The sequence below is a fragment of the Ctenopharyngodon idella genome, chromosome 4 (genome assembly GCF_019924925.1).
Source record: "Ctenopharyngodon idella isolate HZGC_01 chromosome 4, HZGC01, whole genome shotgun sequence".
Classification (NCBI taxonomy): Eukaryota; Metazoa; Chordata; class Actinopteri; order Cypriniformes; family Xenocyprididae; genus Ctenopharyngodon; species Ctenopharyngodon idella.
In genome coordinates this window covers 27,921,539-27,944,256 of record NC_067223.1, presented here as the reverse complement: position 1 = coordinate 27,944,256, position 22,718 = coordinate 27,921,539, and the positions used below count along the sequence as shown (strand labels likewise).

The window sequence follows — 22,718 nt, the reverse complement described above, 5'->3', positions numbered from 1 at the left end:
CATTGTGTGGCCACAAAATAAAGATTTTGTTACCTCAACAAATAGACCATGGCTACAATACAAGTTAATATGTCATGATCTCAACATGCTATTATATTCCCAAAAGTTAATATGTCATGGCCACGACAAAACTAAGTTATCTGAACATATTACGAGTAGATGTATTACCTTTGAGTGATGTGTTCATTCTCTGCAATACTATATACTCTGTTAGTAACACTCTTAAACACGTGAAACTAAGCTTTAAGAAAAAAAAAAAAATGTCACAGTCTTTTTTTCATTGCTAAGCAGGTTTATTCAAGGATTGTCTGGTCTATTGTTTCCAAAATTACTCCTTGAACAAAGAGAAAGACAGAGAGCTAAATCATTCTTTTAATTCCATTTATGGTAAATTTTATTCATATTCCCTGAATAATCAAGAAGAATTTAGATTTGTATTTGAATAACACTCTCCTACAACAATAAAACGATAGATGCATACAGAGGTTATTACAGAGATTTCTTTTTTAGGAAATAAATGAATTACTTTGGGTCTGGGTTAGATTTAGTGGTTTTTCCAAAGTCCATTTTCACCTAGCAGTTGGTTTTCATAAGTGATATGATTATTTAAAATATCTGAAATATCTCTGATTTAAATGTAGATGTTTAAAGACAAGGAAGTGCTTTCAAATTCATATGAAATTTCATATTAAGATTTCTTTATCATTCACAAGAAGTATTTTGATATAAATGCAGGATCTTTCATTCATCATGGTTACTGAGTTTTCTTAAAGACCCATGGTGATCGCAGCAGAGTGGTGGAAGTCCAAAGATCTGCGCCTTCTACGTCTATATCCAGGGTCGCATGACTGAAGATGACAGACAAGAAAATACATTTATCATTTAATACATGCCTTCTACATTGCAAAGGTTGACGAATGTGTTTTCGTTTAGAAAGATCTGTCATAAAAGGTTCATAATTAACTTTAGAGGCTACTGTCAAAGCATTTACATTCAAATGTACTGTCCAAACATACCTGTGCACATCTGCCATTCTGTACAAGGCAGAGATGAATCTGACAGTGCAGGAAGATGCGGTCAGAGATTCCTGAGAAGGTGAACATCCTGAAGGAGAAATGGCTTGTCGTATTATTACCATTCTGAAGAACCTCCACTGTGCCATCATCAGGGTTGGGGCATCTAGGAAGAGAGAAGAATTTTAGAAATGAAGGCAGTAAAGGGAAAATTATTGCATAGCAAGATTTGAATATAGGCACCAATTACTTGGTCATGACTAGGGGTTTCACAGACTAGTCGACTTTAATGCTCTACCATGATGCTTTAAGCTTGACATCGACTAGTCACTGATCATGTGGTTTTGACACTAAGAACATGGCCGCCATGCAGAAGACAACAGATGAGGAGCCCAGTGGGTTGTTTATTGTACAGTTAATTGCCGTTCTAAAATAAAGTGCTGCTACACTGTAAAACTCCCTTAATGCATTCAAATAAATGTTTTTTTTTTTTTTTACTTTTTTACTAAAAGACGCATTAGGATTGGCATTTGCAGATATTCTAAACTGGTGTTAGACAACATGTGTCAGGACCCACTCATTGTCGTAATCATACTTTAGATCTAATATTGTCACATGGAATCGATATTGATGCTGTTGAAGTTCTGCAGCAGAGTGACAACATCTCAGATCATTATCTAGTCTCGTGTATACTACATTTAGTCAAGGCAGCTAAACTGCCTCCATGCCATAAATATGGTAGAACCATCACTTCTACCACTAAAGATCGCTTTATAAATAATCTTCCTGATCAGTTTCATCGCCTTAGCATACCAGAAAGCTTAGAAGACCTCGATGTTGTAACAGAAACTATTGCCTCTGTCTTTTCCAGCACATTAGACTCAGTTGCTCCTTTGCGCTTAAAAAAGATTAAGGAAATTAATCCAATGCCATGGTACAATGAGCACACTCGGGCCCTAAAGTTAGCAGCCAGAAAAATGGAGCGCAGCTGGAAGAAAACAAAACTAGAAGTATTTCGCATTTCGTGGAGAGAGAGAATGATTGAGTACAGAAAGGCCTTAAAATCTGCTAGATCTGCTTATTTTTCAAAACTTTTAGAAGAAAATAAACACAACCCTAGGTATTTATTTGATACAGTGGCTAAATTAACAAGAAATAAAGCTTCAACTTCTGATGTTTCCAAAGAGCACAGCAGTAATGACTTTATGAACTTCTTTACTTACAAGATTGATAATATTAGAGAAAAAATTATAACCATGCAACCGTCTATTACAGTATCGCATCAGATAGTGCATTGTAGTGTCTCTGAGGAAAAATTCAATTCATTTACTGCTTTAGGAGAGGAAGAATTGTCTAAAGTTGTTAAATCATCAAAATCAACAACATGTATGTTAGACCCTATACCGACTAAGCTATTGAAAGAAATGCTTCCAGAGGTTATAGATCCTCTTCTTAATATCGTCAATTCATCTTTATCACTAGGTCACGTACCAAAAACTTTTAAGCTGGCTATTATTAAACCTCTTATTAAAAAACCACAACTTGATCGTAGAGAATTAGTCAATTACAGGCCGATCTCAAATCTCACTTTTCTGTCAAAAATACTAGAAAAGGTAGTATCATCACAACTATGTTCCTTTTTAGAAAGAAATAGTATCTGTGAGGATTTCCAGTCAGGATTTAGACCGTACCATAGTACTGAGACTGCTCTCATTAAAGTTACTAATGATTTGCTCTTATCATCAGATCGTGGTTGTATCTCTCTATTAGTGTTACTGGATCTTAGTGCTGCATTTGACACTATTGATCACAATATTCTTTTAAATAGACTTGAAAATTATGTTGGCATTAGTGGAATTGCATTGTCATGGTTCAAATCATACTTATCTGACCGTTATCAGTTTGTAGTAGTAAACGAAGAGATGTCATATCGATCACAAGTTCAATATGGAGTACCGCAAGGCTCAGTACTAGGACCGTTGCTGTTCACTCTGTACATGCTACCCTTGGGAGATATCATTAGGAAGCATGGCGTTAGTTTTCACTGTTACGCTGATGATACTCAACTCTATATTTCTTCGCGCCCTGACGAAACTTACCAATTCACAAAATTAACAGAATGCATAGCTGATATAAAAAATTGGATGACCAGTAATTTCCTACTACTAAATTCAGAAAAAACAGAGATTCTAATTTTTGGACCAAAAACTTCTTCACGTAATAACCTAGAATATTGTCTAACACTTGATGGCTGCTCTGTTAAGTCTTCGTCGTCACTTAGGAACCTGGGTGTGCTCTTTGATACCAATCTTTCATTTGAAGGCTAGCATGTTACTAGCATCTGTAAAACCGCATTCTTCCATCTTAAAAATATATCTAAACTACGACATATGCTCTCAATGAAAAATGCAGAACAGTTAGTTCATGCGTTCATGACTTCAAGGCTACATTACTGTAACGCTCTACTGGGTGGTTGTTCTGCTCGCCTGATAAATAAACTACAGCTCGTACAAAATGCAGCAGCTAGAGTTCTTACTAGAACTAGGAAGTATGACCATATTAGCCCAGTTCTGTCAACACTGCATTGGCTTCCTGTTAAACATCGTATAGATTTTAAAATCTTGCTAATTACTTACAAAGCACTAAATGGTTTAGCTCCCCAGTACCTGAGCGAGCTCCTAATTCATTATAGTCCTTCACATCTATTGCGATCTCAGAATTCAGGCCAGCTGATAATACCTAGAATATCAAAATCAACCGCAGGCGGTAGATCCTTCTCCTATTTGGCACCTAAACTCTGGACAATCTTCCTAGCATTGTTCAGGAAGCAGACACACTCTGTCAGTTTAAATCTAGACTAAAAACGCATTTCTTTAACCTGGCATACACATAACACATTACCAATTTATATTTTCAAATCTGTTAAAGGATTATTAGGCTGCATAAATTAGGTCAGCCGGAACTGGGAACACTTCCTATAACACCTGATGTACTCGTTACATCAGAAGAAGAATGGCATCTACGCTAATATTAGTCTTTCTGGTTATCCCGAGGTTCACCGTAGTCAACCGGATCCGGGCCGTATCCAGGTGAGACCAAGGACCTGCGCCTTGACACGACCACAACGCAGCCCTGAAGTATCAGCAGAGATTGAGTCAACTAGATCATCCACTCTGAGGGCCTCATCGACACGACAGCCACGACACAGTTCCTCAACAACCGTCCATACCGGCGTGATGAATACGATCCTCAATTGGATGGAACTGGAATAAATACTTTGAATGTTGCGATCCTGTCGGACTTATGATAGCTACCTGAATCGTAACAAAGCACTGTTGGCCAGAGGAGAACTGGCCCCCCGACTAAGCCTGGTTTCTCCCAAGGTTTTGCCACTTGTCTGCCACCTGATGTCACCTGATGGAGTTTGGGTTCCTTGCCGCTGTCGCCTTTGGCTTGCTTAGTTGGGGACACTTGACATTTGACTTGACATTTGATATTCAACAGTGCTTTGATCTGCCTGCATTGACACTATTCTTTTAAGAGCTGCTGTGCAGCCAAATAATGTACCAGTTATCAATGTAAAGCTGCTTTGACACAATCTACATTGTAAAAAGCGCTATATAAATAAAGGTGACTTAACTTGACTTGACTGTGCTACTTCATCTGTATCTGATTTAGAACAGAAATCTTTAAGAAGTATAATGACCCATAGACAAAATAAATTATTAAAATGAGCTGTTATGTCAGAGCAATGGCCTTGTCATGACCAAGCATATGGTACATCAATTTTGTAGTGTTCACTTTCAGATTACAGCATATTTAGTAATTTAACCATCAAGTCACTCACTCTCTAGTTATTAGATTCCAGCGAATATGATAGTCGATATCATTAATAGGTGTGGCCCAGCAGTTGTCCAGAACTGTTGCGATTTGATTTCTATCCACTCCTTCCACCTCAACAGCCACATACATCTGCTGGTTCACCTGTATTTCCACCTCCCCATCAAATGGGCTAGTAAACTCTGCATCATGGTAGGGAATCATGCGGACCTGGTATGTGCCCTGGCCAGCAGGAAGCTCCTTATATATCTCACTGTTGGCAAAAAAAAAGAAGAAAAAAAAAGAACCATGACTTAAGTAAATATTAATGGTGATAGCTCATGTCTCAGGTTGATGGATGATGGCTCATGCCTTACTAGATTCAAATCACCAACCTTTCACTTACCAGCACTAAACCTTAGGCACTGTGTCGCAACACAAGATAAGCATAACTGCAGACTTACTAAGTCTACAACCTGCTTTATAACCACCAAAATTCTTAAAGGGATAGTACACCCAAAAATTAAAATTCTATCATAATTTACTCATCATTTAAGTTGTTCCAAACCTGTATAAATTTCTTTGTTCTGCTGTACAAAAAGGAAGATATTTGGAAGAATGTTTGTAACCAAGCAGATCTTGTCCACATTGACTACCACAGTATTTTTCCCTACTATGTTAGTCAATGGGGGGGTGAGATCTACTTGGTTACAAACATCAGGTGCATCAGGTGGAAATTCTCTGGAAATACCTAAATGAGATCAATGATTTTATTGATTTGAGTAGGTAATAAGCAGCCTCTGTCATGTTCTAAAGGACAGACAAGTCAAATATTGGAAATCGAATATAGTTAATGCAAAGTTAAAAACATGAATATTTTCTAAAATAGCTGTACTGCTTTGCTTCACTCACTGCAATAAAAAAAAAAAAAAAAAAAAAAAAAACTATTCAATGTCATAATACTACACACGTATTTTCAGAATGTATTGAGTACCCTTACCCGCCTTCAGCCTGGATACCCATGGGCATAGATAGGGTCTGGATCAGAGGATATGCACAAGAAAATGTAATGTTCATCCATCTCTCTCTTGTAATGATGCTCTGGCCAGTGCCTCTCAAGTTAGACTGAATGGAGTTTTGGTAGATAAAGTGAGTTCTGTTGCTCTATAAGGACATGGACAAATGTCAGTCTCAAGCTATAGGAGAATCTCTATATCTCTAGAGCTCTAGTGATGAAACAGAAATGTAAATATCATTACCATCAGAATGGTACCACATATGAGGCCTTCATTGTCAAACTGAAACACAAGTCTGCCATCTTCAAGGGTCCCTTGGCAGCTTGGATCATTTAGGTGCAGGGTCTCAGGAGGAAAACCAGATTCAAAGAGCTGGCAACGGGATAGAGACAGGGACCCAGTGCTGCTGACACAAGACTCCACAGCATCTGAGTAGATAAAGCATTCAACAGATATTTTTAGATTTATTTGTATGATTACAAAAATGTATTTTAATTATTTTTTTTGTCGTCGTTTTTGCCTGTATTTATATAGGACAGTATGAAAAGCAGACATGCGTTCTGGGGCTGGGGCTGGGGGTGGGAGTGGGAGGGGGGACTAAACTATATACAAACTATATATAAGTTTCATTTAAAGCATTATTTAAAGCGCTACAGATGATAGTGCTTATGTACACATCCACAGTCTTCAACAATGAAATTCAAGATGATACCTTATCCCATATTTAATTTTTTTATGAATAAAGTGAGGGTGTGAGAGATACCAATACAGACTGTTCAATAAGTAGGCATTGCAAGTTTATGAGTGTTCATACTCTTTGCACAGCGCTTGCCAAGTGGAATTCTGCTAGGCCGTGTTCTTGTGTTGATCCCCCCGCCAGCTCTTCAGGGTCAACCGACTTTTAAAATGGCGTTTATTTATGTCATGGTCTGTGATAAGAAATGTCCTGTTGAGACACTGTCCTGTTGGTTCAATGTTGGATTTTCTACAGGAACATACATTACCGTACAGACCTTTTCTCATCCATTTGTGACGGATGAACAGGAGAGGTTGCACTGCAGGAGAGGTTGCTCTGTGGTTTCTAAGCAATTTTTAAGCAACTTTAAAAATTCATGAGTCTGGTTGTGTTTACAATGGCTGAGCACTTGGCAGCTACTTTTTGCATGGCTTTATATGTTGTTCCAATTATGAAATGATGCAGTGTTGAGTTTCTTACGAAAGGGAAAGTCTTGGTTATTAATGTAACTCTGGTTCCCTCAGTGGGAATGTGACACTGCGTAGCTGACCATACTCTCTGTTGCTGCATAGGCTCGTGCCTTTTGCAGATAAATCTGGTGAGATGGCACCAAATGCGTGCTTATGAGAGCACGGTGAGTTTTGGTGCCTTTTGCAAAAAATGAAATGATTCTATAAGGGCTTAAGAATCAGGGTTATGCCAGTAACTTAGAAATTACCTTTAAAGGGCTATGTTTAATGATCATACATCCATGTCTGGTGGACATTATTTTATACATAAATTAGCATAAGTTAATTTATACATAACTTAATTAACAATTTAATAATTTACTAATCATTCAGATAGCTTACAACTATTTGATTATGAAAATGTGAAGTTTTCCACATTCCTTATAGTAATGGAGCAAATGGAGATGGTTATAATACCATTTTTCATTTAACGTTTGTAACTCAGTGTTTGCTCAGTGTGTGCTATTTATCTTAGACTGGACATCATCCTGGTCTCAGAGTCTATGAAACAGTTGAGTCTATGAAACCTACGAGAGCTAACTGTGCCTTGGGAGGAGAGGATGGAAGAGGCGCAGGAGAGAAAGAGGGAGAAGTATAAGGGATTGCTGGAGGTCTGCCGCTGGAATGGGTGGAAAACCAGGGGCATGCCAGTGGAAGAGGTTTGCCAAGGATTTGTAGGTCATTCCCTCAGCAAGGCTTACAAAATGCTGGGAATAACTGGTGCAAGTCGGAGAAGAGCCATTAGCAACAGCATGGAGTCTGCGGAGCAGACATCAAGATGGCTATGGCTGAAAAGGGGTGACGTGTGGGGAATGCAAAATGCCACTTGGACACAGGCCAAGGCTTGATCAACCTTGTTCGGGTCGTCTGGAAGAGGGTGTCTGTTGAAAGACCCGAAACACCCAATGATGACAGGAAACGTCTCGGTTACATATGTAACCCTTGTTCCCTGAAGGAGGGAGTGGAGATGTACGTCAGAAGTGAACTGGCGAATTGGGATATCACTAGAAAGCCCTATCACCTCCGAGTGTAACTAAATGAGCCAATGGAATTGGTGTGCGATATTTGCATATCCGCAGGGGGTGGCGGAGGAACTCAACAGGGTTCGCCAGGCGGGGAACTCCCTGGAGCAATGGATGCACGTATCCGGCCCAGGGGGCGGGAATGGCATAGTAAGCCGACACTAAAACGGGTCCTTCATGTTACCGGCTACTGGAAGCGAGTACACAGGAAGATACTGGTTCCACACGAAGGCTATAGAATCTAGCAACCGTGTTGGGTGTTGCCCAGCCCGCAGCTCTACAGATATCTGTCAGCGAGGCGCCGTGCGCCAGTGCCCAGGAAGAGGCAGCACCTCTAGTAGAGTGAGCTCTTAACCCAAGTGGGCAAGGCACGCCTTGGGACTGATAAGCCAAGGCGATGGCATCCACTCTCCAGTGGGCCATCCTCTGCTTGGAGACAGCCTTTCCCTTCTGCTGGCCTCCGTAACAGACAAAGAGCTGATCTGAGGTCCTAAAGCTTCGCGTTCTGTCCATGTACAAGCACAGAGTGTGGACGGGACAGAGCAAAGCCAAGGCTGGGTCTGCCTCCTCCGAAGGCAGCGCTTTCAGGTTCACTACCTGATCTCTGAAGGGAGTGGTAGGAACTTTGGGCACATATCCAGGCCGGGGTCTCAGGATAACGTGAGAGTCACTGGGCCCGAATTTCAGGCATGATTCGTCGAACGAAAATGCGTGCAGGTCCCCTACCCTCTTAACCGAGGCCAATGCAACCAGGAGGATGGTCTTAAGGGACAGTGTTTAACTCCACTGACTGCAAAGGCTCAAAGGGATGATCCCGGAGAGATGTAAGTACCAGGGACAGGTCCCAAGAGGGTATAGAGGGAGGGCGAGGCGGATTCAGTCTCCTTGCCCCCCTCAGGAACCTGACGATCAGGTCATGCTTCCCCAAAGACTAACCATCGACTGCATCATGATGTGCGGCAATAGCGGCAACATACACCTTGAGGGTGGAGGGAGACAGCCTTCGCTCCAAGCCCTCTTGCAGGAAGGAAAGCACTGACCCGACCGAACATAATCAGGGGTCCTCTCGGTGAGAGGAACACCATTCAATGAACAGGTTCCACTTCAGGGCATAGAGGTTCCTTGTAGAAGGAGCTCTAGCAGAAGTGATAGTGTCTCCACCGACTGGGGTAGATCACTTAGAACCTCCGCGTCCTGTCCAGGGACCAGACATGAAGTTTCCAAAGGTCCGGACGCGGGTGCCACATGGTGCCCCGTCTCTGAGTCAGAAGGTCCTTCCTCAGAAGAATGGGCCAAGGAGGTGCTGTCGTGAGGAGCATCAGTTCTGGAAACCAGGTCCAAGTGGGCCAAAATGGAGCCACTAGCAAGACCTGCTCCTCGTCCTCCCTGACTGAAGCAGGGCCATGGCATGCAGGGCAGAGGCGGCCTGTCCACAAGCTCTGTAAGCCTTCTCGGTGAGACCAGAGGAGAACTTACAGGCCTGGGATGGGAGACGCGGTTCACCACACCAGCCGGGGGCTGTTGGACACAGCTGCATCGCGACAGCACACTCGACTGGAGGGATCCCAGCGTACCCCTTAGCCTCCCCGCCATCCAGAGTGGTGAAGACGGAGGAGGGACCAGGTCTGTTTCGAACGCTATATGGCGTTCTCCACAACTTTGTCACCTCCTCATGCACCTCCCGACCTTCTCGGCAGCACAGAAAAGCATAGCCGTCAACTTGGGATCAGGCTCGGGCAACACTATGGTCCCGGAGGGAGGCAGCACAGCCGAGTCTTCATCTCCCGAGGACTCCAGCTCACCTTCCGATTCCGCGATTGACATCTGTTCATCCGCAGGTTCACCGAAGGAAACGGCTGGTCGCTCAACAGAGGGACCACCACTGCACTTTGTTGTTTATGATGGGAGAATTTGCAAGTTTCAGTCAGAATTCAGTCAAAGACAGCATTGCACACTGAACAAAACTCTCCGTTTCAGCGATGACTAATCTGAACGCCTCTCATTGGCCATCACACTCATAAGCTCAATGGAAATGTGTGTGATTGGTTATAACGCTGCAAATGAAATCTGATGGATCGAATGAACATTAGTACTGTAGTTTGTTTAACCAATATTATCACTTAAACATAGTAGAATATATCTAAATATTTTGAAACAAATTTCCATGACTTTTCCAAAACTTTCTGGGTTTATTTATTTTCCCAAAACTTTTCCAGACCTGGAAATTGCTATTTTAAAATTCCATGACTTTTCCAGGTTTCCAGGACCATACGAACCCTGCTGTTCATTTTTGTTACATTTCTATTGAACTCTGATGTTTTGAATAAAATGCTTGCTCTGTGTTCAGGTTTGAATATAATAATGTTTTTAAAGTTTTTAGTTTAATGTATGAATGCACAGCAACTGTGAGAGCACTCACCAAAGCTTTCATGATTTGGTTGTTGTCCATCCAAGCAAACACAACCGTAGACACCACCTCTCTTATGACAAGCCTCATTTTCAGTGCAAGTATCACAAACTAAGACAGAAATATAAGATAGAATAAGAAAATACAGATAAGAACACCACTGCAAAAAAAAAAAGAAAGAAAAGAAAGCAATCATTAATTTAGATCTTGATCTACCCAAATGTGTGAAGTGAATTACATCAGAATAGATGAAGACTATAGCCATTATTTACACTTTGAAAACAATGAGTTGAAACAGAGAAACAAGAACAGACATTACCATCGTGACCACCATCAACATGGAAAACCCAACGACCGTTATCTTTGACATTGCTGCTGGATGACAGTTCAGAAACATTTAGTAATGAAACGGCAAACGAGTGTGAAGAGTCCACTGTGTCAAAGCCAGCCTGAATGAAATAAGATATGTAAACTAGAAAAGTTTGGAAACTAAAGTATTTAATGATAACATTATTTAGAACTTACTAGCCAAAGTTGTCCTGTTTCTGCAATATCACCATAGTTGATCAGGATGAAAGAACGATCACTACTGGAGGCTAAAACCACTTGGAAAGTAACCAACTTTTTTTTTTTTTTTTTTTTTAAATAAACAATTGACAACATTTATTATCAAAAACACACATAGAACATTCATCAAAAATCAGATTATATCTTACCCCTCCACCACTGTAGTACGGCACACTGTCCCAGGTAGCCACAAAGGCTGATGAAGCAGTGAAAGGCACGTTAGGGAAATATTGGTGAACAGCTTCAGTGACTTGTGCCAGTACAGCACTGCTTGTATCCTCTCTATAGGAGATCGTTCCACCATTTACATTATTAAGGTCAGTCCACAGAGGAGCAATGATGTCTAATCCAGAGTTCAGATAAGGGATGTAGGCAGATAGTGGTTGAGTAAATGTCAAGTGACTATTGTTGTTCACCTAAAATTCAGTTCAAATTGCTGTAGAATTATCTGCTACCAGTCAAAAGTATAATTCATTTTACAAAGATGTTGAAAAACATCCAGTTGTACACTTAAACAGGAGAAAACTCTCTTGACTGGAGAGAATTTGACAAAAATATTGATGCATAATTAATTGATGATGTAATAAATAGAACAACATCTTTACCATAAAAGAAAAAGTTCATAGCTTACATAGATCTGATTGTATACGCGTCCAAAGTATTTGAAAGGCTGCTGCAAGAAAATGGCTTCAGAGCTTCCATCATCTGAAATGGGGTTTACTACGTCTCCATCCCCAAATGGCAGGAAATGAGCTGGCACGAGGAAAATTATAAGCACCAGTGAATTGTTTAGTATTTCAAAAGGAATGGAAGTACAAAAAATGATACTGTTAAAAGTTTGAGGATCATGTTGCAGACAAACAGGTAACTCTTTTGCTTACAGTTTGGCGATCCATCAACAAGGAAAGACCAGCGACCATTCACATTGACATTACTGCTGAACGAGAGTTCTGGGGCACTGGCTGCTGGAATTTGGAAAGAATTTACAGAGTCCACTGTGTCATAACCAGCCTGTAGATGTAAAAAAGAGTATTTAAAACCTCAGTCAAATCCTATTCCAAATAAACCATCTCTTGCCTTGAAATAAGGTATGAATTCAGATATAAGTCATTTCTAGTCATTCATTTCTGCTATTTGTAAAATGTGAACGGATCTTCACTCCACTCACCAGCCAAACTTGTCCTGTTTCTGCAATATCACCATAGTTGATCAAGATGAAAGAGCGTTCACCATTGGAGACTAAAACCACTTGGAAAGTAACCGACTTCAAAAATCACACACACACACAAAAAAGAACAATTGAGAACATTCATGACCAAAAACACACATAGAGCATTCATCAGAAATCAGAGATTTGGTCTTACTCCTCCACCAGTGATGTACGGCACACTGTCCCAGGTAGCCACAAAGGCTGATGAAGCAGTAAAAGGCACGTTAGGGTAATATTGGTGAACAGCTTCAGTGACTTGTGCCAGTACAGCACTGCTTGTATCCTCTCTATAGGAGATCGTTCCACCATTTACATTGTAAAGGTCAGTCCACAGAGGAGCAATGATGTCTATTCCAGCATTCAGATAAGGGACGAAGGCAGATAGTGGTTGAGTAAATGTCAAGTGACCATTGTTGTTCACCTAAAATTCAGATCGAATTGCTGTAGAATTATCTGACACCAGTCAAAAGTATCATTCATTTTAAAAAGACAATTAAAAACCATCCAGTTGTGCATTTAAACATGAGAAAGCTCATTAGCACTTTATTTTACAGTCCTGTTCCATATGTACATATTATGTACTTATTATAGTGATTACAATAACTATGTAATAATTAGGTACTAACCCTGAATCTACCCTTAAAGAACCATAACCCATATAGTTGCCTTATATTACCCAGTACTTTCTTAGGTAAGAACGCTGTAAGTACACGTAAGTGTACATACTGCAAAAAAAAAAATAAAAAAAATAGGCAACCAAAAACTCTCTTGACTGAAGAGAATTTGACAAAAAAAATATTGATGCATAATCAATTGATGATGTAATAAAAGGTTAAACATCTTCAATCAAACAAAAAAAAGTACATTGCTTACATAGATCTGATTGTATACACGTCCAAAGTATTTGAAAGGCTGCTGCAAGAAAATGGCTTCAGAGCTTCCATCATCCGAAATGGGGTTTACTACATCTCCATCACCAAACGGCAGGAAATTAGCTGGCACTAGGAAAAGTATAAGCACCAGTGAATTGTTTAGTATTTTCAAAGGAATGTAAGTTCAAAAATGGCATTGGTTAAAAGTTTGAGTATCATGTTGCTGACAAAGAAGTGACTCTTTTGCTTACAGTTTGGCGATCCATCAACATGGAAAGACCAGCGACCATTCACATTGACATTACTGCTGAACGAGAGTTCTGGGGCACTGGCTGCTGGAATTTGGAAAGAATTAACAGAGTCCACTGTGTCATAACCAGCCTGTAAATGTAAAAAGGAGTATTTAAAACCTCAGTCAAATCCTACTCCAAATAAACCATCTCTTGCCTTGAAATAAGGTATGAATTCGGCCATAAGTCATTTCTAGTCATTCATTTCTGCTATTTGTAAGATGTGTACAGATCTTCACTCCACTCACCAGCCAACTTTGTCCTGTTTCTGCAATATCACCATAGTTGATCAGGATGAAAGAGCGTTCACCATTGGAGACTAAAACCACTTGGAAAGTAACCGACTTCAAACAAACAAAAAAAAAAAAAAAAAAAAAACATTGAACAATTAAGAACATTCATGACCAAAAACACACATAGAGCATTCATCAAAAATCAGAGATTAGGTCTTACCCCTCCACCAGTGATGTACGGCACACTGTCCCAGGTAGCCACAAAGGCTGATGAAGCAGTAAAAGGCACGTTAGGGTAATATTGGTGAACAGCTTCAGTGACTTGTGCCAGTACAGCACTGCTTGTATCCTCTCTATAGGAGATCGTTCCACTATTTACATTGTTAAGGTCAGTCCACAGAGGAGCAATGATGTCTATTCCAGCGTTCAGAAAAGGGATGTAGGCAGATAGTGGTTGAGTAAATGTCAAGTGACCATTGTTGTTCACCTAAAATTCAAATCAAATTGCTGTAGAATTATCTGATACCAGTCAAAATGTCATTCATTTTTGAAAAAACATTTAAAAACCATCTAGTTGTACATTTAAACATGAGAAAACTCAGTAGCACTTTATTTTACAGTCCTGTTCCACATGTACATATTATGCACTTATTATAGTAATTATAATTACTGTGTAATAACTAGGTACTAACCCTGAATCTACCCTTAAACCAAACCTTAACCCATGTAGTTGCCTTATATTGCCCAATACTTTCTTAGGTAAGAACTCTGTAAGTACACGTAAGGGCACATACTGTAAAAAAAAAAGTGCAACTGAAAACTCTCTTGACTGAAGAGAATGTGACAAAAAAATGTATTGATGCATAATTAATTGATGATGTAATAAAAGGAAAAACATCTTCAACCAAACAAAATACATTGCTTACATAACTCTGATTATATATACGTCCAAAGTATTTGAAAGGCTGCTGCAAGAAAATGGCTTCAGAGCTTCCATCATCCGAAATAGGGTTTACTACGTCTCCATCCCCAAACGGCAGGAAATTAGCCTGCACTAGGAAAATTATAAGTGACAGTGAATTGTTTAGTATTTCCCAATGAATGTATGCTCTAAAAATGTGGAACTGGTTAAAAGTTTGAGGATCATGCTGCAGACAAACATGTGACTCTTTTGCTTACAGTTTGGCGATCCATCAACACGGAAAGACCAGCGACCATTCACATTGACATTACTGCTGAACGAGAGTTCTGGGGCACTGGCTGCTGGAATTTGGAAAGAATTAACAGAGTCCACTGTGTCATAACCAGCCTGTAAATGTAAAAAGGAGTATTTAAAACCTCAGTCAAATCCTACTCCAAATAAACCATCTCTTGCCTTGAAATAAGGTATGAATTCGGCCATAAGTCATTTCTAGTCATTCATTTCTGCTATTTGTAAGATGTGTACAGATCTTCACTCCACTCACCAGCCAACTTTGTCCTGTTTCTGCAATATCACCATAGTTGATCAGGATGAAAGAGCGTTCACCATTGGAGAATAAAACCACTTGGAAAGTAACCGACTTCAAAAAAAAAAAAAAAAAAAAACATTGAACAATTGAGAACATTCATGACCAAAAACACACATAGAGCATTCATCAAAAATCAGAGATTAGGTCTTACCCCTCCACCAGTGATGTACGGCACACTGTCCCAGGTAGCCACAAAGGCTGATGAAGCAGTAAAAGGCACGTTAGGGTAATATTGGTGAACAGCTTCAGTGACTTGTGCCAGTACAGCACTGCTTGTATCCTCTCTATAGGAGATCGTTCCACTATTTACATTGTTAAGGTCAGTCCACAGAGTAATGATGTCTATTCCAGCGTTCAGAAAAGGGATGTAGGCAGATAGTGGTTGAGTAAATGTCAAGTGACCATTGTTGTTCACCTAAAATTCAGATCAAATTGCTGTAGAATTATCTGATACCAGTCAAAAGTATCATTCATTTTTGAAAAGACGTTTAAAACCATCTAGTTGTACATTTAAACATGAGAAAACTCAGTAGCACTTTATTTTACAGTCCTGTTCCACATGTACATATTATGCACTTATTATAGTAATTATAATTACTGTGTAATAACTAGGTACTAACCCTGAATCTACCCTTAAACCAAACCTTAACCCATGTAGTTGCCTTATATTGCCCTATACTTTCTTAGGTAAGAACTCTGTAAGTACACGTAAGGGCACATACTGTAAAAAAAAAGTGCAACTGAAAACTCTCTTGACTGAAGAGAATGTGACAAAAAAATGTATTGATGCATAATTAATTGATGATGTAATAAAAGGAAAAACATCTTCAACCAAACAAAATACATTGCTTACATAAATCTGATTATATATACATCCAAAGTATTTGAAAGGCTGCTGCAAGAAAATGGCTTCAGAGCTTCCATCATCCGAAATAGGGTTTACTACGTCTCCATCCCCAAACGGCAGGAAATTAGCCGGCACTAGGAAAATTATAAGTGACAGTGAATTGTTTAGTATTTCCCAATGAATGTAAGCTCTAAAAATGTGGAACTGGTTAAAAGTTTGAGGATCATGCTGCAGACAAACATGTGACTCTTTTGCTTACAGTTTGGCGATCCATCAACACGGAAAGACCAGCGACCATTCACATTGACATTACTGCTGAACGAGAGTTCTGGGGCACTGGCTGCTGGAATTTGGAAAGAATTAACAGAGTCCACTGTGTCATAACCAGCCTGTAAATGTAAAAAGGAGTATTTAAAACCTCAGTCAAATCCTACTCCAAATAAATCATCTCTTGCCTTGAAATAAGGTATGAATTCGGCCATAAGTCATTTCTAGTCATTCATTTCTGCTATTTGTAAGATGTGTACAGATCTTCACTCCACTCACCAGCCAACTTTGTCCTGTTTCTGCAATATCACCATAGTTGATCAGGATGAAAGAGCGTTCACCATTGGAGACTAAAACCACTTGGAAAGTAACCGACTTCAAAAAAAAAAAAAAAAAAATAATTGAACAATTGAGAACATCCATGACCAAAAACACACATAGAGCATTCATCAAAAATCAGAGATTAGGTCTTACCCCTCCACCAGTGATGTACGGCACACTGTCCCAGGTAGCCACAAAGGCTGATGAAGCAGTAAAAGGCAAGTTCGGGTAATATTGGTGAACAGCTTCAGTGACTTGTGCCAGTACAGCACTGCTTGTATCCTCTCTATAGGAGATCGTTCCACTATTTACATTGTTAAGGTCAGTCCACAGAGGAGCAATGATGTCTATTCCAGCGTTCAGAAAAGGGATGTAGGCAGATAATGGTTGAGTAAATGTCAAGTGACCATTGTTGTTCACCTAAAATTCAGATGGAATTGCTGTAGAATTATCTGCTACCAATCAAAAGTATCATTCATTTACGAAGACATTTAAAAACATCCAGCTGTACACTTAAACATGAGAAAACTCTATTGACTGAAGAGAATTTGACCAAAAAAATATTGATTCATAATTAATTGATGATTAATTGAAAAACATTTTCAACCAAACAAAGAAAGTCCATTGCTTACATAGATCTGATTGTATACGCGTCCAAAGTATTTGAAAGGCTGCTGCAAGAAAATGGCTTCAGAGCTTCCATCATCTGAAATGGGGTTTACTACGTCTCCATCCCCAAACGGCAGGAAATTAGCCGGCACTAGGAAAATACTTTCAATGTATAATTTGATTCTTTTAGAAGAACATAAGCTCACAAATGGTACTGGTTAAAAGTTTGAGTATTTTGTCACAGACAAGGTTTGTCCATAACACAGTGTTTCTCAGCTTCAGTCCTGGGGACCCACTGCTCTGCACATTTTGTATGTCTTCTTTATTTAACATTTAGATTATCAGCTCTTTAGGAAAGAGCTCCATGATCTGAACCTAGTGTGTCAGATAAGGGAGACATAAATGTGCATATCAGTATGTCACCAGGAAAACCACTGCCACAGCACACAGATGATTATTGAGATTGATGAGTAAAGAGATGATTACTGCCAGCCCTAGAGAATCATACAGATACAGTCCATGTACAAATGAAGCTGCCTCTGGAAAGTCATTAATGTCTGTTAATGGACCATACAAACCCATACCACCATCTGAATGTCTTCTTTCCTGAAGGCGCTCTAGGCTTTAAGCCTGCACCTCTAGACTGAGTAACAGTGTCTTTCCAAATGCAATAAGTGCTTTAAATCGATCCATTCTTCCTTACTATGCAAGTGTTTGGGCACAGAGCTGTCTGTCACTACCGACTTCACAAACACAAACATACTGTAGAAAAATACTGATAAATTATACGTTATATCTAGGGCTGCCTTTGACTAAAGATTTTTCTGGTCAACTAGTAGTCGTTAATTTTAAGCGATTAGTCGACTAATCACACACTTATTAATAAACCATATAAACCATAATTAATAGCCTAATCAGTGTTACAGCACATGCATAAAGCTTTCCACAGTGCACCAGCAGAAGTTAATGATTATGAATGCATCGGAGAAAAACAGCAAGGAGATTGCTTTAACCTTTTTTATAATTAATTGATAAACAAGTGTTTTCTGTATTTTCGGCTGCAGTGATGAAGTTGATGATGCTGACTCATCATCTCCGCAGTAGTGGAAGTGTCTATATGCATATTTCATAGGGATTACATAACCTGAGAATATTTGTTTTCTATTTGAATTGGTTCATTTATAGGTATACATTTCACTTTCTATAGATATATTTTTCATGTCTGTGTGGCAAGTTAACATGGTTCTGAAACTTCCAGGTTTCTGTTCTTTTTGCTTTTTTTCTCTCTTTTTGGGTGCGCTCAAGTTCACAGTAAGAGACAGCAGAAAGCACTGTTCTGTTATTTTACAAAAGCACAAGTTTTTTTTATTATTGTGAGTGCACACAAATAATAGTAGAGTGATTCAAAAGACGTATTACTCTTATCTGTATGACCAAAAATGATGGAGTATTTTAAGTGCAAGTGATTGCACTGGTGCCTCCATTTTAGCTGTCATGCAGTGAGCGCTCTACAATTCAGCTTTCACTCTCCGCACAAACACCCGAATAGCGCACATTTTTCCAGGTTAACGTTAAAGCGAGCAGCCATATAAAGTTTCTACTACTTACATGTTTCAGATGATAAGATATATTTGAGGTTAATGGACGATAGGCGAGCGTTTGGATGTCCTGCCCGATGTACTGTAATTACCAAATACACTATATTGCCAAAAGTATTGGGACACCCCTCCAAATCGTTGAATTCAGGTGTTCCAATCACTTCCATGGCCACAGGTGTATAAAATCAAGCACCTAGGCATGCAGACTGCTTCTTCAAACATTTGTGAAAGAATGGGTCGCTCTCAGGAGCTCAGTGAATTCAAGTGTGGTACCGTGATAGGTTGCCACCTGTGCAATAAGTCCATTCGTGAAATTTCCTCACTACTAAATATTCCACGGTCAACTGTTAGTGGTATCATAACAAAGGGGAAGCTTTTGGGAACAACAGCAACTCAGCCATGAAGTGGTAGGCCACGTAAAATCACAGAGCGGGGTCAGCACATGCTGAGATGCACAGAGAGCAGAAGTCGCCAACTTTTTGCAGAGTCAGTAGCTACAGATCTCCAATCTTCGTGTGGCCTTCAGATTAGCTCAAGAACAGTACGTAGAGAGCTTTATGGAATGGGTTTCCATGGCTGAGTAGCTGCATCTAAGCCTTACATCACCAAGTGCAATGCAAAGCGTCGGATGCAGTGGTGTAAACCACACCACCACTGGACTCTAGACCAGTGGAGACGTGTGCTCTGGAGTGACGAATCACACTTCTCTGTCTGGCAATCCGATGGACGAGTCTGGGTTTAGCGGTTGCCAGGAGAATGGTACTTGCCTGACTGCATTGTGCCAAGTGTAAAGTTTGGTGGAGGGGGGATTATGGTGTGGGGTTGTTTTTCAGGGGTTGGGCTTGGCCACTTAGTTCCAGTGAAAGGAACTCTTAATTCTTCAGCATACCAAGAAATTTTGGACAATTTCATGCTCCCAACTTTGTTTGAACAGTTTGGGGATGGCCCCTTCCTGTTTCAACATGACTGACACAAAGCAAGGTCCATAAAGATAATGGATGAGCGAGTTTGGTGTGGAGGAACTTGACTGGCCTGCACAGAGTCCTGACCTCAACCCGATAGAACACCTTTGGGATGAATTAGAGTGGAGACTGTGAGCCAGGCCTTCTTGCCAACATCACTGCCTGACCTCACAAATGCCCTTCTAGAAAAATTGTCAAAAATTCCCATAAACACACTCCTAAACCTTGTGGAAAGCCTTCCCAGAAGAGTTAAGGCTGTTATAGCTGCAAAGGATGGGCCAACTCCATATTAAACCCTACGGATTAAGAATGTGCACGTAAAGGCAGGTGTCCCAAAACTTTTGGCAATATAGTGTAGATAAGCGTGTTAGCAATCTTTCCGTCACAGACTGCGTGACTTTGCCATTTTCTGTGGATTTTTTCCCCTGCGACTATTAGGGGGCATCCCTAGTTACATCTGAGCTATTGTAGTTTTATCTTTGCTGGACTTTGTTTATACTATTTGCTATTCTTATTTTTAATTTATTTAGTTTATTTTAACTTAGTGTTTTATGTTATCTTGTGAGTCGCAAACTTAATTTTTTTTTTTTTTTTTTGCAATAAATATATTCTATTCTTGACAAACATGCAACTCTTCAACTTATGGTTTAGCAAACCCTAATGACACAGCCAAAACAATTCAAGAGTCGCTTAGTGACAACTCTTTGAATGTCTTTGAACCATCGAACCACAGTCCAGATTTGAACAAAATAAATTATTCCTGGAGAGAAAATGGCTGCCGACATTTAACCCGATAGAGCTTGAGAGGTTCTCTAGACAAAACCCCAAATCCAGATGTGCAAACCTGTCGCATTATATCCAAATAGTCTTGAGGCTGTTATCACTGTACAGGTAGTCTATGCAAAATGAGGAGGAGATATGACAGGATCACACTGATCACTTGCCCTTAAAGAAGATTAAGGAGAACAGTGTCACCATTATGTTCAGTTCAAGGACTTTCAGTTTGCTGTTACTCCTGTCTTGTGTTCCCTGTTCCACTTTGCCGCCACTCATCAGTCACCATGGACACTAACGATCCTCACAGCTATTCATCATTTACCTCTGTGTATTTAAGTTCCTGCTTGTGTTCAGTTCTTTGTCTGGTATCATCTATGGTAAGTGTATGTGTTGCTGCCTGTTCTTCTGTCTTTTAATTATATGTATCATTGAAGGTCGTTCTCATCTGCCTTCCTGCAGCCATACATGACAAACAGTCTGACACTGTGGTAAAACGAGCTGACTCGCACCCTCAAATTTGCAGCCTGGAAAAAGGAGTGCAGCTGGAAGAAAACAAAACTAGAGCTAATTAACATTGTGTGGAAGGTTAGTAATTCTACTTACAGAAAGGCCTTTGGCAGAAAGGCTTTGCGAGAAAACATTAATGTTGCTTGTGAAGTTAAATACACTAAGCAGTGTCATGTACAAGCAGTGAAAAGCAAGAATGTGTGTTATGCATTAAAATTAAAAAACAATATAATGTACAAATGGGGCACATAAGCTATGCTTATTTTATTTAAAATACAAAGTGCTAGCACTGAATTGTGCTGTAAAAATCTTCTTGTTCAGGGTTTTTGCTATTTTCTCCCATCGCTACCAGCTTGCAACATTATATCCTATTTCACGAGTTCACACTTACAAATAATCAGATAGAATAAAAAATATGCATATTTGGCATGCTGTTCTGAGCTTGGAATTTGCCCCGAACTCCCTCCATATCTCTGGTTATAATAGTAAACAGGCAACGTGGTGGGTGGAGGGATGCAGAAAACTGTCGAGCAATGTAGGTGAGTTGGCTATATATATATATATATATATATATATATATATATATATATATATATATATATATATATAGGCCTCTTCTCATACTGATTGGATAAGCAATTTGAACATGTTCCTCCTGAACTTAATAAAACATAATTTCATGAGTTCACAGTTAAAAATAATTAGATAGAATAAAAAGTATATGTATATGGTGTGCTGTCCGAGGGGAGAGTTCTGAACTCAGAATTTGGCCCGAACCCAGAGTATTCCCCCAAACAATGCAAGAACGGACAATGGACAGCAGCCAGGAACAGTACTGACACCCCCCAAAATATGCGAATACGAGGCTGATGTTCGTGGAGCGCAATACTCACAGCATTGGATGGGTAAGCCCCGCTGGCCGACGAACGAAGATAGAGCTTAGATATTTTAACTGGGAGGGCTTTCACAGCATCCGATGGGAGTTCAATACTCACAGCGTTCGGACGGCTAAGCCCCCTATGGCAGTAAGCGCTTGACCATTTTTGACTGGGATGGCTCTTGCAGCATCTGATGGGAATTTAATACTAACAGCGAAGAGATGAGTAAGCCCCCTATGGCATTAAATGCTTGGCCATTTTTGACTGGGAGGGCTCTTGCAGCATTTGACGAGAGTTAAATACTCACAGCAATCAGACAGGTAAGCCTCGCTGGCAGTTGATCAATTAGATTTTGGCTGTTTTGGCCCGGAGGGCTCTCACAGCATTTGAAGGGAGTTCAATACTCACGGCGATCGGACAGGTGTATTGCAACAGCACATTCCAGGGCCCTCTCTGTCCATAACAGTGGACAAAGGTTTGCTACATTTTGATTGAATCTTGGTGGACTAACACAAACATGCTAGGACAACAGCCAGACACCTCTTAGAGGGTAAGAAGACCTCCAGTACCAAGCCCGGAAAGGAAAGGACTTCTCATTGGTCCACATACAGTTTCTGCCCTGCACCCATCTTGAGACTAATCTCTAAGGATTAAGTCAACCACCATAAAAAATCTTTAAGACTTTTTGGATGCAAGAGCAGTGGCTGAAACAAAGGGAGATCACAATGATCCACCCAAATCCATTCT

General features: G+C 40.0%; 1 protein-coding gene and 1 long non-coding RNA gene across 12 annotated transcripts in view; one reads left to right on the top strand and one right to left on the bottom strand.

The window, feature by feature from the left end:
• Nucleotides 1-284: 284 nt before the first annotated feature.
• LOC127511077 (pancreatic secretory granule membrane major glycoprotein GP2-like) lies at nt 285-16,695 on the bottom strand. Of its 11 annotated transcripts, XM_051891493.1 has the most exons (20): nt 16,599-16,695; nt 16,312-16,395; nt 14,621-14,743; nt 13,915-14,181; nt 13,710-13,805; nt 13,423-13,552; nt 13,173-13,300; nt 12,454-12,720; nt 12,258-12,353; nt 11,971-12,100; nt 11,721-11,842; nt 11,239-11,505; nt 11,048-11,143; nt 10,842-10,971; nt 10,535-10,633; nt 6,092-6,276; nt 5,833-5,996; nt 4,861-5,106; nt 1,017-1,179; nt 285-848 (listed from the first exon to the last, which is right to left on the bottom strand). In XM_051891493.1, the coding sequence occupies exons 2-20, from the start codon at nt 16,348-16,350 to the stop codon at nt 768-770; spliced, it is 2,829 nt and encodes a 942-aa protein (XP_051747453.1). In that variant the 5' UTR covers nt 16,351-16,395; nt 16,599-16,695; the 3' UTR covers nt 285-767. The 11 variants fall into 11 exon arrangements, with proteins under 11 accessions (XP_051747453.1, XP_051747451.1, XP_051747452.1 ...); XM_051891491.1 differs by lacking the exon at nt 16,599-16,695 and having other exon boundaries at nt 16,312-16,440; XM_051891492.1 differs by lacking the exons at nt 16,312-16,395; nt 16,599-16,695 and adding an exon at nt 14,874-15,002.
• LOC127511301 (uncharacterized) overlaps nt 3,438-22,718 on the top strand; it is a 449,991-nt gene continuing 430,710 nt past the window's right edge. The window contains exon 1 of the long non-coding RNA XR_007929983.1: nt 3,438-3,964. This is a non-coding gene — a long non-coding RNA (uncharacterized LOC127511301). The remainder of the gene's footprint in view (nt 3,965-22,718) is intronic.